At 44.0% G+C, this 15,565-nt stretch overlaps 1 protein-coding gene across 1 annotated transcript in view; it reads right to left on the minus strand.

Moving 5' to 3' along the window:
* Positions 1 to 15,565, minus strand: part of SUSD5 (sushi domain containing 5) — a 59,856-nt gene that overhangs the window by 33,855 nt on the left and 10,436 nt on the right. Inside the window, exon 3 of the mRNA XM_021677542.1 lies at positions 11,780 to 11,898. Coding sequence (XP_021533217.1) covers positions 11,780 to 11,898 — 119 coding nt within the window. The remainder of the gene's footprint in view (positions 1 to 11,779; positions 11,899 to 15,565) is intronic.

Consider the following 15,565-nt stretch of genomic DNA (forward strand, 5'->3'; position numbering starts at 1 on the left):
TAAAGTGTTTGTCTACTTGTGTTTCTCTACAGTGCCAAATGATTTTGTTTACTATAGCTTTAAAATGTGTTTTGAGGGGCGCCTGGGTGGCTCAGTCAGTTAAGTGACTGCCTTTGGCTCAGGTCATGATCCCAGGGCCCTGGGATTGAGCCCCGCATGGGGCTCCCTGCTCAGCGGGGGGCCTGCTTCTCCCTCTCCCTCTGCCACTCCCACTGCTTGTGCTCTCCTGCTCTCTCTCTGTCAAATAAATAAATAAAATCTTTAAAAAAATGTGTTTGATATCTGAGCCTTTCTCATTATTTGAGGAATGGCAAGAAGTTAGTAAAACTGAAGCATAAAGTACAAGGGAGGTAGGCAGCCATGAGTTTATGGAAAGCCTTTGTAACCCAGGGAGGAAATCTGGAATTTGTCTGGTGGAGAAGGGGGGACAATTAAAAACAGGAAATAACACAGTCCCCTTGGCACCTTAGACAGAACACTGTTGCAAGGTAGAGAACGGATTGAGGAAACACCCTGGAAACTGAAGGACCAGTTAGGAGGCCATTTGAGATGTCCAGGAGAGCAGGACAGGAGCTGAAGTGAGGTGCAGATGGTAAGAACCAGGTGGATATGGGAGATACTAAGAAGGAAGGTTCTTGCAGAACTTATAATTGAAAAGTTGTGGGAGTAAAGGAGAGGATGGGGCAAGGGAAGGGGTAAGCAGGTTAAGGGATATGAGCACAGTGCAGGACTGGAGTTTGAGGTTCTAAAAGAAGCATCCATAAGTAGCTGTGTGTATGGAATCTGGGGCTTAGTAGGGGAACCAAAGCTTAAGAAAATGATTTGAGATTAGGAGCACATGGGTGGCTCAGTTGGTTGGGCGACTGTCTTTGGCTTGGGTCGTGGTCCTGGGGTCCTGGGATGGAGTCCCACATCAGGCTTCCCTTGCTCTGCAGGGAGCCTGCTTCTCTCTCTGCCTCTGTCTGCCACTCCCCCTGCTTGTGCTGTCTCTCTGTCAAATAAATAAATAAAATCTTTAAAGAAAAAAAAAGAAAATGATTTGAGATTAATGGGCATTTTTTTTTAAAGATTTTATTTATTTGACAGAGAGAGACAGAGCACAAGCAGGGGGAGCAGCAGAGGGAGAGGGAGAAGCAGGCTCCCCGCTGAGCAGGGAACCTGACATGGGACTCAATCCCAGGACCCTGAGATCGTGACCTGAGCCAAAGGCAGACGCCCAACCGCCTGAGCCTCCCAGGTGCCCCAGATTAATGAGAGTTTAGATGAAAATTGAAACCACTGAAGTGCTGAGTTGGGGGAGAGGAGGGTCTAGGTGAAAGCCCCAGGAGGTGAGCAGAGAATGAAGAGTTCACACAGGTCACCCCTGCAGCCAGACAGATACGAAGAAAAGCCAAAGGAAGTCAAGGGAAAAGATGTTTCAAGGATGAAGGCATGGTCAAGTACTTAAGGCTGCGCAAACAGCAAGCAAAATGCAGGCTGAGAAGCGGCCACTACAGTTATCTGTAGGGAAGCTGCCAGAAACCCTGAGTTTCACTTCCGTGATAGGACAGAAGCCAGAAAGCAGTGGACAGAGAGATGAAGGAGCAATAGGAAGTGAGATCATGGAGACCATGAATGTAGAGGAAGTTTAGGGCCATGAAGGGGAGGAGAGAGATGGGATGGTACGTAAAGGGACATGGAGTAGCTGCTCAATGAGAATATGAATTGGGCGCCTGGGTCGCTCAGTTGGTTAAGCGACTGCCTTCGGCTCAGGTCATGATCCTGGAGTCCCAGGATCGAGTCCCACGTCAGGCTCCCTGCTCAGCAGGGAGTCTGCCTCTCTCTCTGACCCTCCCCCTCTCATGCTATCTCATTCTCTCTCAAAAAAAAAAAAAAAAAAAAGAATATGAATTATCTTCTAAACAGTTTCAAACAGTTTCTTTGCTCTGACTCCCTTAAAGGGATTCCCTCTCTTTTGAAATGTTGACACCTTTTGCTTTTCTTGTAATTCTTCCCTGCTTGCTTATTCCCCCAACTGACCAGTGGCGTGCTGGTGAATACTAACAACAGGCTCTTGGTTGAGGATGGTACTGTTGAAGGAAGGGGGAGGGGACCGTCATTGTGTAGGTAGTTAAGCATGTCTGATGCAGCACACAGTTGACAAGGTCTTAGTGCAACTTCTGACACATAGTTCTCAATAAATTGTAACTATAAAAAGAGCCTGAAAATTAAAGATGGGCACAAAGATACATGTGTGAGGATGTTCAATCACGGTATTATTTATCATAATGAAAACCACAGAACTACCAAAATGTCTAATGACAGAAGAATGTCTAGTTTACATACATTCATGTGATGGATTGTCACAATAGCCATTAAAAAATCATCCTTTGGGACGCCTGGGTGGCTCCGTCATTAAGCATCTGCCTTCGGTTTAGGTCATGGTCCCAGAGTCCTGGGATCAAGCCCCACATCGGGCTCCCTGTTCATCAGGAAGCCTGCTTCTCTCTCTCCCACTCCCCCTGCTTGTGTTCCTGCTCTCGTTATCTCTCTCTGTCAAATAAATAAATAAAATCTTAAAAAAAAATCATCCTTTGGAGCATATTCAGTGTCAATGGAAGATATATATTACTGAGTGAAAAAAACAGAATGCAGACCTATATATTGTCCATAAAATCCCAATTTGGTGAACTAAAAATGCAGCGTAAACAGGACTGATGCTTAAGTACTTATCTCAAGGCAGACTGATTATAAATGATTTTAATTTTCTTTAGACTTTCTACTACAGTGACCACCTATTCATGTTTATAATTTAAAAATCTATTAAAAATGTAACATGGAGCTAATGACACCTATTTCATACGATTTTTACCAGAATTAAATGGCCACTACATGCCTGGAACTTAATGGGGACATAAATAAAAATGAGTTCCATTTCCCAAGCAAACAGTTAGAGACTGATGGTCTTTGGAATCATTCATCAAGTCACAATGGTAATTGAACACCCAGTTCCCTCTGGCCAAATACAGCCAAGCACACGATGGCTGGACAGGAACTGAATGCCCTCTGTGGCCACAAAGAAGGGCAGAACAAAATGATTCATAAGAAGACCAGAACAGACATGGGCCCAGGTTTCCTACTGTTGATATGGCAGCAGTGGTCCGTGATGGAGGCTAGGTTCAAGGTGAGAGAAAGCACAGAGGGACTGCTGAGGGATACAAACTCTTGGGGTCAGGCTTTGGCTGTTGAGAGTAGCAAATAACCAGGTTAAGTTCAGATGGTTACACCACAGGATGTGTTGGAAGGGTCCCCTGCTGGGCCCTGGGCATGGGCTGCATTTCTGGCTCTGTCAGGTTATCTGGGCTCCAACAACAATGAGCCTCTGTGGTGAGCAGGGTAAAGCCCAGATCCACGCAGAGCTATTCTGCCATTCACACACACTCCCCTTTTGGTAAAGAGAGTTCCCAGGGAGAATTTTCCTTCTAATTCAAGCCTGTAGTGATAATAGCTAGGGTGACCATATAATTTATTATCCATATTAAGGTACTTATAAAAATGAGAGGGAACACTGTTAATAATTACAGTGGGACAAGTATAAACAAACACAAACTGTCCCGGGCAAACTGGGAGGCAGGGCCACCGAGTCTGAGCACCGCACCTCCCAGCTGGAACAGCAGTCCCCAGGGAAGATGAGCTGTTCCAGGGTAAAAAGGAGAATGCCTCAGAGAACAAAATCCTTTAGTGTCTGGGTTTGACTCCTTGCTCCCCTACCTGCTAACTGTGTGACTTTGGCAAGTTACTTAACCTTGCTGTGCCTCAGTTTCCTCATCTGTAAAATAACAATAGTAACTTTCTGTGGGGTTGTTGTGTTAAACAAGTGAACACAGGTAACACAGTGGGTGCTACAGCAGGTGTTAGCTCTTAATATTCTCTTCCTGAAGTGAAAAATTTGAAGCATGTGCCAAGTCCAGATTAGAGCTGCAGCCTCAGGGTCAACAGGAGTCGTGGAGATGGATGCATCAGGCTTGACTGGCTCTCATGTCCTGCTGCACAGAACTTGGAAGAGCAGGGACAGGAATGTGTTTGGGTGAGAGTTTCCATATGCATCTTCCAGGAGCTGTGTGACCAAAGACAATGCCCCAAACCTTTCTGTTCTTCAGTTGCATCACCTGAACAGAAAGAATGATAATACCCTCTCCACAATATGGCTTTGAGAATTAAATGAGATAGTATATGCAAGAAAGCTCTGGAGAGAAAGAATTTTGGAATTCTAAAGCTGCTCAATATTTTTTCTTGTTTTTTGTTTTATTAAATATTATTTATATAACTAAAACTTGCCAATTTTAAGTGTACAGCTTAATAGTTTTTGGTCAATATATACAATTGTGTAACCGCCACCACAACTGAGGTATAGAACAGCTCTCCTCAGCTATTTCCTCCTTGCTCCTGGCCTTGGATGCCCTCCCAAACCCCAACCCAAGCAACCACTGTTCTTACTTTCTGTCACAGGTAGTTTTGCCTTTTCTGGAATTTCATTCAAATGGAATAATATAGTATGTAACCTTTTATGTTTGGCTTTTTAGGTTAGCATAATATTATTCATCCATGTTTTACATGTACTAATAGTTCATTCTTTTTTTAAAAAATTTTATTTATTTGAGAGAGAGGGAGCGCAAGCAAGAGAGAGAACATGAATGGCAGGGAGGGGCAGAGGGAGAGGGAGAAGCAGGCTCCCCACTGAGCAGGGAACCCAACGCAGCTTGATCTCAGGACTCTGAGATCATGACCTGAGCCGAAGGCAGATGCTTAACTGACTGAGCCACCCAGGTACCCTAGTTCATTCTTTTCATTGCCAAATAATAACCCATGATATGGATGTACCATAATTTTTTGATCCATTCACCAGCTGATGGACATTTGGGTTGCTTCCGGTTTTTGGCTTTTATGATAAAGTTGCTATGAACATTTGTGCACCCATTTTTGTGTGGTCATATGTTTCTCTTGGGTCAATACCTTGGCATGTAATTGCTTGGTTGTATGGCATATTCATATTAAATTTTGTTCAATGTTTTCAAAAGAAATTATGGGTTGCTTTATTAGAAATAGTGTGACATCAAGGTGAAGAAACCATGCCACTAACACCCTGTATTGTTAGAGTTTGTATGCAGCTAGATACTAATCAATCACCGCTTGTATTTGCCAGGTCTTACTCTGTGCCAGGCACTGGGCTAAGTGATTTACTTGCATTGTCCTATTCTGTCCTCTCAACACCTCTACATCATGAATACTAATATAATTTCCAAGGCAGGTAAGTGATAGAGCCAAGATTTGAACCCAGGGATTCTGGGTACAGACCCCACAGGTCTAACCACTGTGCACTATTGTGTTTGAGCATTATTTCCCTTGAACCACAACATGGTTTAGTTCTGATTAACCTTCTTGTCATAAACAGAGGGCTCCAGAGCACTTTGCACAAAGTTTGGAGGTTTCTGATCTATCAGACTGCACACTAGCAGCCAAAATGATCTTCAGAAATTTTTCAAAAATCAGCTGCCAGCTAAAAACCTTGCAATGGTTTCCCATTTCCCCTTAAAACTCAGCCCAATGTTATCACCCCTGCATAGCTAGCTCTTTTCCCCACCTCTCCAGCCCTATCTTGGGCTACTCCTTTGTCACTTGAACAATCTAGGTACACTGTTCCTCAAACACACTAAGCTCTCTCCTGTACAAAGTACATTTTTTTAACGACATAAATTAGGTCATGCTATACATATTTTGAGACCCGCATAATATGTCTTGGAAGATTTTCCATGTCCTAGCTCTCACTTCATTCTACTTGCTATTTCTTCCTTCCCTTCTCCCCACCTCATCTACTTTTTCCCTTCCTTCCTCCTCTCTCTCTTTTATGATCACTCAGTAGAGTTGTGTTAAAAGTAGAAAGTAAAAACATCTCTTCCCCTAGATCAGCCCTTTCCACTGCCCCAAGGTGACCCCATTCACGGGTTGAGGGTAAAAGGTAGTTCAGGCAGTTCTGACTCTGTCCCAAGGCCTGCATCGCCCCCAGCGACCCACCCCCTCCCTCGCCACAGCTGCATTAAACCAGGCCCTCCGAGGTGTGAAATCATGCATGAGTGCAGCTCCTTCCATTAAACGCTTTTTTCCTGTAGGGGCATCTGGCTGGCTCTGTCAGTGGAGTGTGCAACTCTTGATCTCGGGGCTGTAAATTCAAGCCCCACGTTAGGTATAGAGATTATTTAAAAAAATTTTTTTTAATCTTTAAAATTTAAAAACCAAAACATTATCTGTAAAGTACACTTGAAACTCTTGGCCCCTACAAACAGAGAGGAATGCTCATGTGTGGTTTACTGCAGGGAAATGTTAAGAGCCCAAATGTTGCCGTTAAGTTGATGAGTTGCCCAAAAGTCACACTAGGAGAGCTAGCTGTGTGGATCTGAGTCCCCACATCTGGGAAGACAGGCTTTAAAATGATCTTACTATTGAGTAAACTGAGGCAGGTCAGGCCTTGATGGATATAGGGAGGTGCCCAGGAGAAAGAAGGAAGCAGGTCTGCAACCGAATTGCATATGAATCAGAAATCCTGGTGGCTTTGATTACGGCCTCCCAAGGAGGGAGTGTGCTTGAGCGAAAACTCTCCATCACAGTCAGTGGGATTCTGGCTACACTGAGGGGTGGCCCTGGCCCACCTGTCCTCTGGCACTCCGGATCCTCTCCACACCTTGAAGTTTCTCTCAGCTCATTTTTACCAATGAAAGATGAGACATGAAGGGCAGAGAATCTACATTATTAATCCTTTTAAAGCATAAACAGAAGTGCAACTGAAGCCTGGAGGCCCCAGGCAAACACTAGACAGGGATGTGGTTCTGGGAGGAGGGCTGCCCCCCGCTCTGCGACGCTGTGCCGGCTGCCTGGGTGGCATCTGCCCCCGTGGACGGTCAAGGAAGCTGCTAGTTCCTGAGGCATACTGTGTGATGGAGCAGAAAACCTGGGCTTTAGAGTAAGAAAGATCCACACTCTAATCACTGCTGACGATGGGTTGGGCAGCTAATAACTCCCTGAGCCTGTACGAGCTGCTGGGGGATTCAGAGAGGTATTATAAACCCTTCTGATGATATCCTGTAAATGTGTGGCCTCTGCTCTACCTGAAGAACACCTGGCTCTAGGTTCTCTTTCCGCAGAACTCTGAGCCCCATGAGGACACTCTCTAGGAAAGCTAATGACAGATGGTCACGAAGTGACTTACTGATTCAGAGACTGTTGTGGGACTGCACATCATTAAGGACCTCCGAGAACCTCGAGAACAAAGTTGCCACTGGAGTGCTCAGCTCTGGGGGCTCATGTATGTGTCTGTGAGGCAGGACTTCGGGCTCCTCCTCCCAGCGCATACAAGAAAGCCAAGCACAGGCTCCCTAAATGCACCAACGGGTTCAGAGGGCAGCCGCAGTTCTTCTGGGTAGCAGGGAGTGGAGAAGTCCATCCAGATTGTTGGTGCCTGTAGCCCCAGGTCACAGAGACATCACCGTTATCTGCCCCAGGGGATAAGGACCCACTGGCACTTTTTCTCTAGCTGCCCAGGCACCTAGCATCTCTGGGAACTGGCTGTTTGTGCATCAGGACTGTTCTAGCCCAAGTTTTTGGAATGGAAGACCTCAGTCTTGGGAAAGCAAGACCTGATGCTGTCTAGGCCTGGGGGTGGGGGTGGCAGAGGAGGGGGCATCCCTGCTTCCTGCAGTGGGGATTATTTGGGCTGCCTTCTGCAGCCACCTCAGTCCTGCCCAGCTGCTACTCAGGACCACAGGGATGTTTTGAACCCAGTTCACTCCCTGAAGCACTAGTACAATGGCTCTCCCAGAGCGAGTCTCCCCCGAACCACTGGGATCTATGCTTCTAGGCTTTGCTCCACCTGCTCTCTTCTGTCTGCAGTGTCCTCTCTGCCCTTCCTTAACCATTATCCCTATGAAACCAACTCCTTCCAACTCCACCTCAACTGCCACCACCGCAAGAACCTCCCTAATTACCCTCCTAAACACATTAATTTCTTATCTATCTTTATACACTGTCAACTCCTCGAGGGTGAGGATGAGTCCTCTTTCTCTTTCTCTCTCTCTCTCCCATAAGTCTGGGCACTAGACTTCGCATTACCCTGGACAAATAAACAAACGGCCAATATCAGGTTAATGCTAATAAGCTCAGAGTCTTCCACACTCCCTTGGGAGAACCTAAATTATATCAGTTCTATCAGCGGTTCAAAACCTTCAATTAATGGATTCCAGTCTCTTCAAAGCAGTGGGAGAATTTCCCCAAAGTCAATCCTGAGGCACAGGACCTCCTCTAGGCAGACTTGGGAACTGGCTACTCTCACAAATTCCTGATTGCTCTCAAAAAGGTGAGCATCCAGCTCTAGTTGATGACATAAAGGAAGGGAATAATTCCTTTTCTGTTTTAAGGGAAATACAGGCAACAGTAAAGTATGCAGGAGAACAGAAGCATACCTGACATGGAGCCTTGGGGGGTGCAACAGGGAGAAGGCAAGAGGACATGCGAAGCCTCCAGACCCCATGCCGTCGACCCCACAGACAAGCCGCCAAGAGAAGCAAAGCCAGAGAACCCAAGTGGAGGCAGCTTATTTCATCAGCATCCAGCTGGTTAAAAATAACTTCACTTATTAGTTTAAGTGAGATCACCACAGGGCTGGAAATTCACTGTCAATGAAACAAAAATACTGGAAGGTAAATGAGAAAAGTCTACATTCATGATGAGCTTTATTTCAAAAAAGAAACACAGGAAGGAAGCTGCCTGGATATTCCACAGGCTCTGTTTTCCTTCTGGGCTCTTCATGAGGCACTCGTCTACCATTCTGGGAGTCAGCACGCTTCATTCCTCCCATCTTGCCAGAGAGAAGCAGCAGCACGGAGCCAAGTGCCGTGGAGCATCATCAGGAAAAAGGCAACCTTAGGAGATGACGCGGCACTGGCGCGAACGCTGAACCAGACCAGCCCTCCCCTGCCGCAGAACCTCAAGGAACTGCCTGTTCTCGGCTTCTGCCGAGGCTCTACACCTTCCTTCAGCACACAGATTTCCCTTGTTGCCTGTGCGGCCAACAAAGGCTCTACTGAGGAAAAGTGAAGGCTCCCGAGTAGGGCGGAGGCCGGGAGGGAGTGCTCTACAGGCTCTTCCCAAAGGAGGAAAGGCAGCGCTCAACAGGGACAGTGCTCTCTCTGAGTGACTTTGGGGAATCCATCCTGCTTTTCTAGAACGCTCAAGAGAGAGCAGCCCTCCAACCCTAATCCCCCCTCAGCATGCATTCCTGAGTCCCCTTTGTGGCCCACCTGAAGCCTCCTCCTAAATCAGGCCCATAGGACCAAGACTCCAGTCTTCGCCATATGAGCTCATCTGCATTGACCCGGAGGTGCGGGGAGGCCAGGCGAGGCTCTGGCAAACTGCTCTGGGAGGCAGGGCTCTGGAGCACCCTGACGCTAATGAGCCACACACGGGGGCATCGCTCCTCACATTGGTTGACAGCCGTCATGAACTGTCTTCCCTTGTTGGTTCCCATGAGTCAGAGTGTTTTTGTGTTTGTTTTTCCTGTTGTTGTTATTGTTGTTTTTGGAAGTATGTAGACCATTTTTTGGTCGGAAATTTTTCATTCTTACATAATTTCAAAATTTCAGAAAAATTGTAAGAATAAGGATTTCCCATAAAACCGTTTAAACAGAGTCACCAATGTGTTTTCATTTTGCCCATTTGCTTTATCATTTGTCTCTCTCTAGATAGATGGATGATGTAGATATCTATTTATACAGAAACAAATATATGTATGCGTATATACACATATATGAATACATATGTATATCTATACCTGTAATTCTTTTCTGAGCCATTCGAGAATAAGCTGTAGATATGATGTCTCCTCGTTCCTAAAACCTTGGCACACATTTCCAAGAACAAAGATATTCTCTTACAGGACTGCAGTACAGTTATTAAACTAGTCTCTAAATCATAATCCATACTCAGATTTTATCAATTATAGCTATTTTTTCTGGTCCAGGATACAATCCCCGATCACAAATTACATTTTGCATTTTATTGTCAAGTCTTTTTAGTCTATTTAGTCTTGTTATTGTTAATCTAGAAGAGTCACTTCGCCTTTCTCATCCCAGACATTTTTTAAAGTCATTTTGTGGAATGTTTCTCAATTTGAGTTTGGCTCATGTTTCCTCCTGAGTAGATCCAAGTTATGCATTTTTGGCAGGAATGCCACTGAATTGAAGTAATGTTCCTCTGATTGCTGTATACCGGAAGGCACATTATATCAGTTTGGCAAAAACTCAGTTCTGGAGTCACTGTCATGGCTTGAGCTTGGTGCCCTACAGGGATGTGAATGGATGTTTCCAACCTCTGGCTTCATGCACTATAATTGTGGGCAAAAAGGAGCACATACTTGCACAGACACAACCTGTCTGAAGGCCAGTGAGGTGGAAAGCCCAAACTATCCTGTTGGATGATGATGAACATATGGCTCAGTGGCCCCCAGCACCCTAGCCAACAGCCACCAACTCCTAGAAGCAAGGCCACCTAGCCATCAGCTGACTGTAGACTCAGGAATGAGCCCAGCCAAGACCAGGAGAAAGACAAACTGCTGATCCAAAAAACTAGTGAACTAAATAAATAGTTGTTTTAAGCTACTACATTTTGGGGTGGTATGCTACATAGCGAAAGCTAACTGATACCCCTTGTTCAGCAGGGAAAGAGAAGATTCAGAAGCCCCACATATTCATTGAGATCACTGAAGAAAGAAGATCATGCTCTTTTTCTTCTGGCTCTGTGCTGTCTCTCTCAGGAATCTGAACTTTTGCCTATGTCTGGGATTCAAAGGATCATCTTAATTTACTTACATGGTTTTGAAAAACAAACCATGGATATTGTTCTCACCAAGCTTTACAGCGCAAGGCCACATCATTCAGTAGCTCAACTGGGCAGATATCAGAAGACTCTCCCAACACACTCTTCCATAGCAATGAGCATATGAAGACTTTCTGGAGGAAGACCCCATAGAAGCAGGGAAGCTTGTCACTGATAAGTATCTAACAAGCATCAGCCAGGGCCTTGGGGTTCACCTGGCTCTCTGATTTCCCAACTCCTCCGACCCCTTCCCTGGAGATTAGGATTTGGTGCCTCTAGGATGCAGCCTGAGGGAAATTTCCTTTTGGGGAAAAATGATTTTTTCCTTGTTCGTGTGCTGTCCACCATGAAGAGAGACTAGAGGGCAAGCTACATCAACAACTGTAGCAGATGCTGTCAGGGGTCTGCCCCGTATTGCCTAGATACCTTTACCAGTTCCATGCACAGGGGTTCCCAGTAGGCATCTCTGCATCTTTGTTGGAAGGTGGCGCCCAGGCTCCTGGAACCCTTTACCAGCACACAGCATAAACCACAAGTGCCTGGGAGTTTACATCCCCTGAAGCAGCCAACGACTCACAGGCGCAGTGGTATAAATACCGCTGCTCTCACCTCTGATCAGAAAAACTGGTGACCTACACTGTCTCCAGAGATCTCCTGTAGGACTGAGCCAAGGTCACCCCCACCTCACTGCCACTGTGGACTTTGCTCAGTACTGCCACACCGCTTGGTCTACCTCCTTTCTCTTCCCACTGCCCCACTGCCCTATTGGCTTTTCTTTGGAAGACTTCCTCATCTCAAGGTCTGCCTCTGGAGAATGCAACCTAAGATGGTGACCACCATACGCACCCTCCAGAAACTTGACAAAGGCTCCGGCACTGACCTTCATCCTTAATACAAAGGGCACTGTACGTGCCACCAGGAACTGGGTTGCTTTCAATTCTCACATCAATGGCTCTCGTGATTTGCTGTTCATTGCTCCCTTTGCTACACACGGTTGTCCTGAAACAGACAAAGAAGACACTGTGTTAGGAGTACTAACTAAGAATAGGAAAGAACAATTCTTTTCTGCCATCGGTTCCCAATCAGCAGAGATTTTTCTGAGTTAGGATCTTTGGCTGAAAGCATCAGTAGGGAAGTACTCTCAACAGGCGATGCCTCCGTTGAGGCCCACATGTATCAGTTCAAGTTTCAATGCCGGTACGTTGTTGATCTTTTCTAGTGTATGTGTGTTTTATTTCACAAAATGCTGCTCTTCTTATTAGTTCCTTTCTTTTTGAGGGGGTTTGTTTCTGTTCTTTTTCAGATTTCTTAAAATGGATCATTACTTAATTCATAAACCTTTAGCCTTTTCTCTGTTCTAATACAAGCATCTAAATGTTTTACATTTCCCTCTAGGTATAGCTTTAGTAGCATCTTATAAGTTTGAGTATGCTATAGTTTTAGTATCATTCAGTTCTACATACGTGCTACTTATTAACAAACCATAATTTATTCTTCTCCCATGATTTATTTAGGAGTATCTTTGGCAAACAGCAAATAGTAGAATTTTAAAAAATCTCTGTTTTCTAAATGGAGCATCTCATCTATTTTAATCATCTAATTTAATCACAGATCTCTTTGAATTGAAATCTGCCATCTTTCTATTAGTTCTGCACATTCTTTGTTTCTCTCTTTTCTTTCCCCTATTCTGATTGTTTGAATCTTTTTTTGGCATTCTCTTTTTCATATTGGTCTGGAAGTTATATATCCTTTTACTATCCTTTTAGTGGTTATGACTTATTAATATTTAATATTACTTTTACTCTCTTCTCCAATACAACTTAAAAATACTTAAAATACTATGTATTAGCATACCTAAAACATTACCTGATCTATGTGCCATTTTTTAGTGTTTAGTATTATTTACTGCTTTATATAATTACATAATTTCAATTTACCCCATATTTACTCTTGACATTCATTTCTTTTTTGCATCTCCAGCCTTCCACCTGTAATTACTTTTCTCCTGCCTGAAGATTAGCCTTTAGTGTTTCTTTTAGTGCAAGTCCAATATAATGGATTTTCTCACCTTTTGTCTGTCTGAAAATGTCTTTATTTTACTTTTATTCTGGGAAGATATTTTCTCTGGGTATAAAATTCTAGGTTGGCAATAATTTGAAAGTACCACTCAGTTGTTTTTGAGCTTTCATTGTCCATTTATTGTTGCTCCTTGGAAGGTACTTGTTATTACTTTTAATATTTTTCCTTTATATTTGAGTCTTACCAGTTTCACCATGATGTGCTAAGTTTGAATTTGTTTGTCCTACTCAGGTTTTGTAGGGCTTCTTAAATCTGTGCCTGGGTGTTTTTCTTCAGTTGTAGATAAGTCTCATATTGCTTTTGCTCCTTCTTTCAGAATTCCAATTACATACATCTCTTCCTTTGACCCTTTCTTCTGTATTTTTCATCCTTCTTTTACTTCTGTTCTTTATTCTGGATACTTCCTCTAAAATATCTTCTAGTTCACTAATTTTTTCTTTGGCTCTTTTAAAATCAGATGTTAGATCCATCCATTATGCTCTTAATTTCAGTTATTGTATGTTTCACTTCTAGAGTTTCCATTTGGTTATTTTCATAGTTTCAGTCTTTTGCCAAAATTCTCCTTCTTGTCTTCTGTATCTTTGAACATTTGAGAAAGTTATTTAAAGTCTGCATCTACCAATGCAAATATTTAGAGTTTCTATTCGCTGTCTTTATTCTGGTTGCCTTATCTCCTATGTGACTGGTTATTGTATATTGCGGGACAAATCCTATATTTTCTAAAAATTGTTTGTGGAAATAAATTGCCTAGGATAAGGCTATCCCCTTCTAGAGAGGATTTTTAAAATCAGTTCTGCTAGCTATTGGGAACACTGGAACTCCAGTATCATCTCAACCCACATTCGTGGCTCCAGAGGATTTTGAGCTATGCTGTGGCTACTATGAGGGCCTGTAAGCTTCTTCCAATTTACTCTTACTCCTGGGATACAGCCCTGTAAAGTCCCAGCCCAAAGCAAAAGACTCTGCAGGCCCTGACTACACAAAACCTGAATTCAAATCTCTGTCCTAGTCCATAAGGCCATCTAAATTGCTACTGTTTTTCAGCCATCCTTTATGGAATCTGCAAAAGCTTCTAGGAAGCAAGTGGTTCCCAATTCTGTATTCACCACTCTAGGCCTCCATCCTCCTCTGGATTTATGTGTACACTCAACATAAATTCATGGACATACAGATCAGATCTACTATATATTTACTATGCCATCAATTGCAAGATGCACCGTGCATTTAATAATTGGTTTTCAGTGTGGAGGGGGGATGGCTGTATAGGAAAGACCCACAGTGAAATGTATATACTGATGATCAGATGCTTCTTGGTTCCAGAAACATTAAAATAGTTTTATTTTTAGAATTAATATGTTGTGTAGTAAATATATCAAGTAAGTATGTTTGCTACAAAGAAATATCATCTAAGCAATGTAGAGATCTACTAATATGTCCTAACATTTTAGAGCAAACCTAGAGAGGATGGATCTTTCTAAAGACCCAGTCCTGATTTGCAATGCCTGGGAGACGGAAGTCTGGCTCCAACCTGGCTCTTCAGAATTCCCAAACATCCTGGTTATCTGATGCAATGATAATAACAGAGTTATGAAAAATATCCACATTTGACTACACTGTGGAAACATGCATGTATAGGACCTGTTTTGTCTGTTCAGGAACCTGGACGTAAAATGTCAGGCAGAGAGTGCCATGGGTCCAGAGTCACTGGGAGGCTCTGGATGTAGCCTAGCTGTCCTCTTTATTCAACTGCTGCTTCACACATGACACAACCAGAGACATAAGTCAGCCTGGTTGTGTGTGTTTTCTATGGCCATCTGCCAGCCCATCTTCAAGGTTATTATCAGCCAAAGTAGTTGCTGGAGCCCACTTTGCTCTTTCACATTCCTGTGGCATGAAGGAGACAGTGGAAGGGCTCCTGCCTTTTCTGAGTATGACTAAAGAAGCAGTTAGCAGAACGAATGGGCAGTTTTCTCCTAGCTAGCCATAAGAATTATTTCTCCACAAGGATTCTTTGGGTCAGGAACTCAGAGAGGGCACGATGCAAATGGCTTGTCTCTGCTCTCTAATCTCTAGTCTAGGGCCTGAGCTGGGAAGACTCATAGCCTGGCAAGAACTCAACAGCTGGGGGTGAGACTCACGCCGAGGCACCTTCACTCACATTTCTGGCAATTAATGCTGGCTATGGGCTGGGACAGCAGTGGGGGCTGTCGGTGGAGTCACCTTTGTGGGGCATCTCCCTGTGGCCTGGGCTTCCTCATAGCATGGCCTGCTCAGGATAGGCAGACGTCTTACTTGACATCTCAAAAGTGACTGTCCCAGAAATCTGGGCATGGATTTTTCTGACCTAACCTCAGAAGTCACATGGTATCAATCCTGCTGTATTCTATCAGTCAAGGCAATACTATACCGTCCCTGATTCAAAGGGAGAGGACACAGACCCCACTTATCAATGGGAGTAACGTGAAAGAATTTGTGGCCATACCATCCTCCTATTCATATGTATGTAGATGAATATCCACAGAGAAAAAGAGATAAAGAATATATACCAGTTAAGAGTCACTACAATCGAGGTGGGGAAAAAGAAAAA

This window comes from Neomonachus schauinslandi, chromosome 1, assembly GCF_002201575.2.
Source record: "Neomonachus schauinslandi chromosome 1, ASM220157v2, whole genome shotgun sequence".
NCBI classification, from domain to species: domain Eukaryota; kingdom Metazoa; phylum Chordata; class Mammalia; order Carnivora; family Phocidae; genus Neomonachus; species Neomonachus schauinslandi.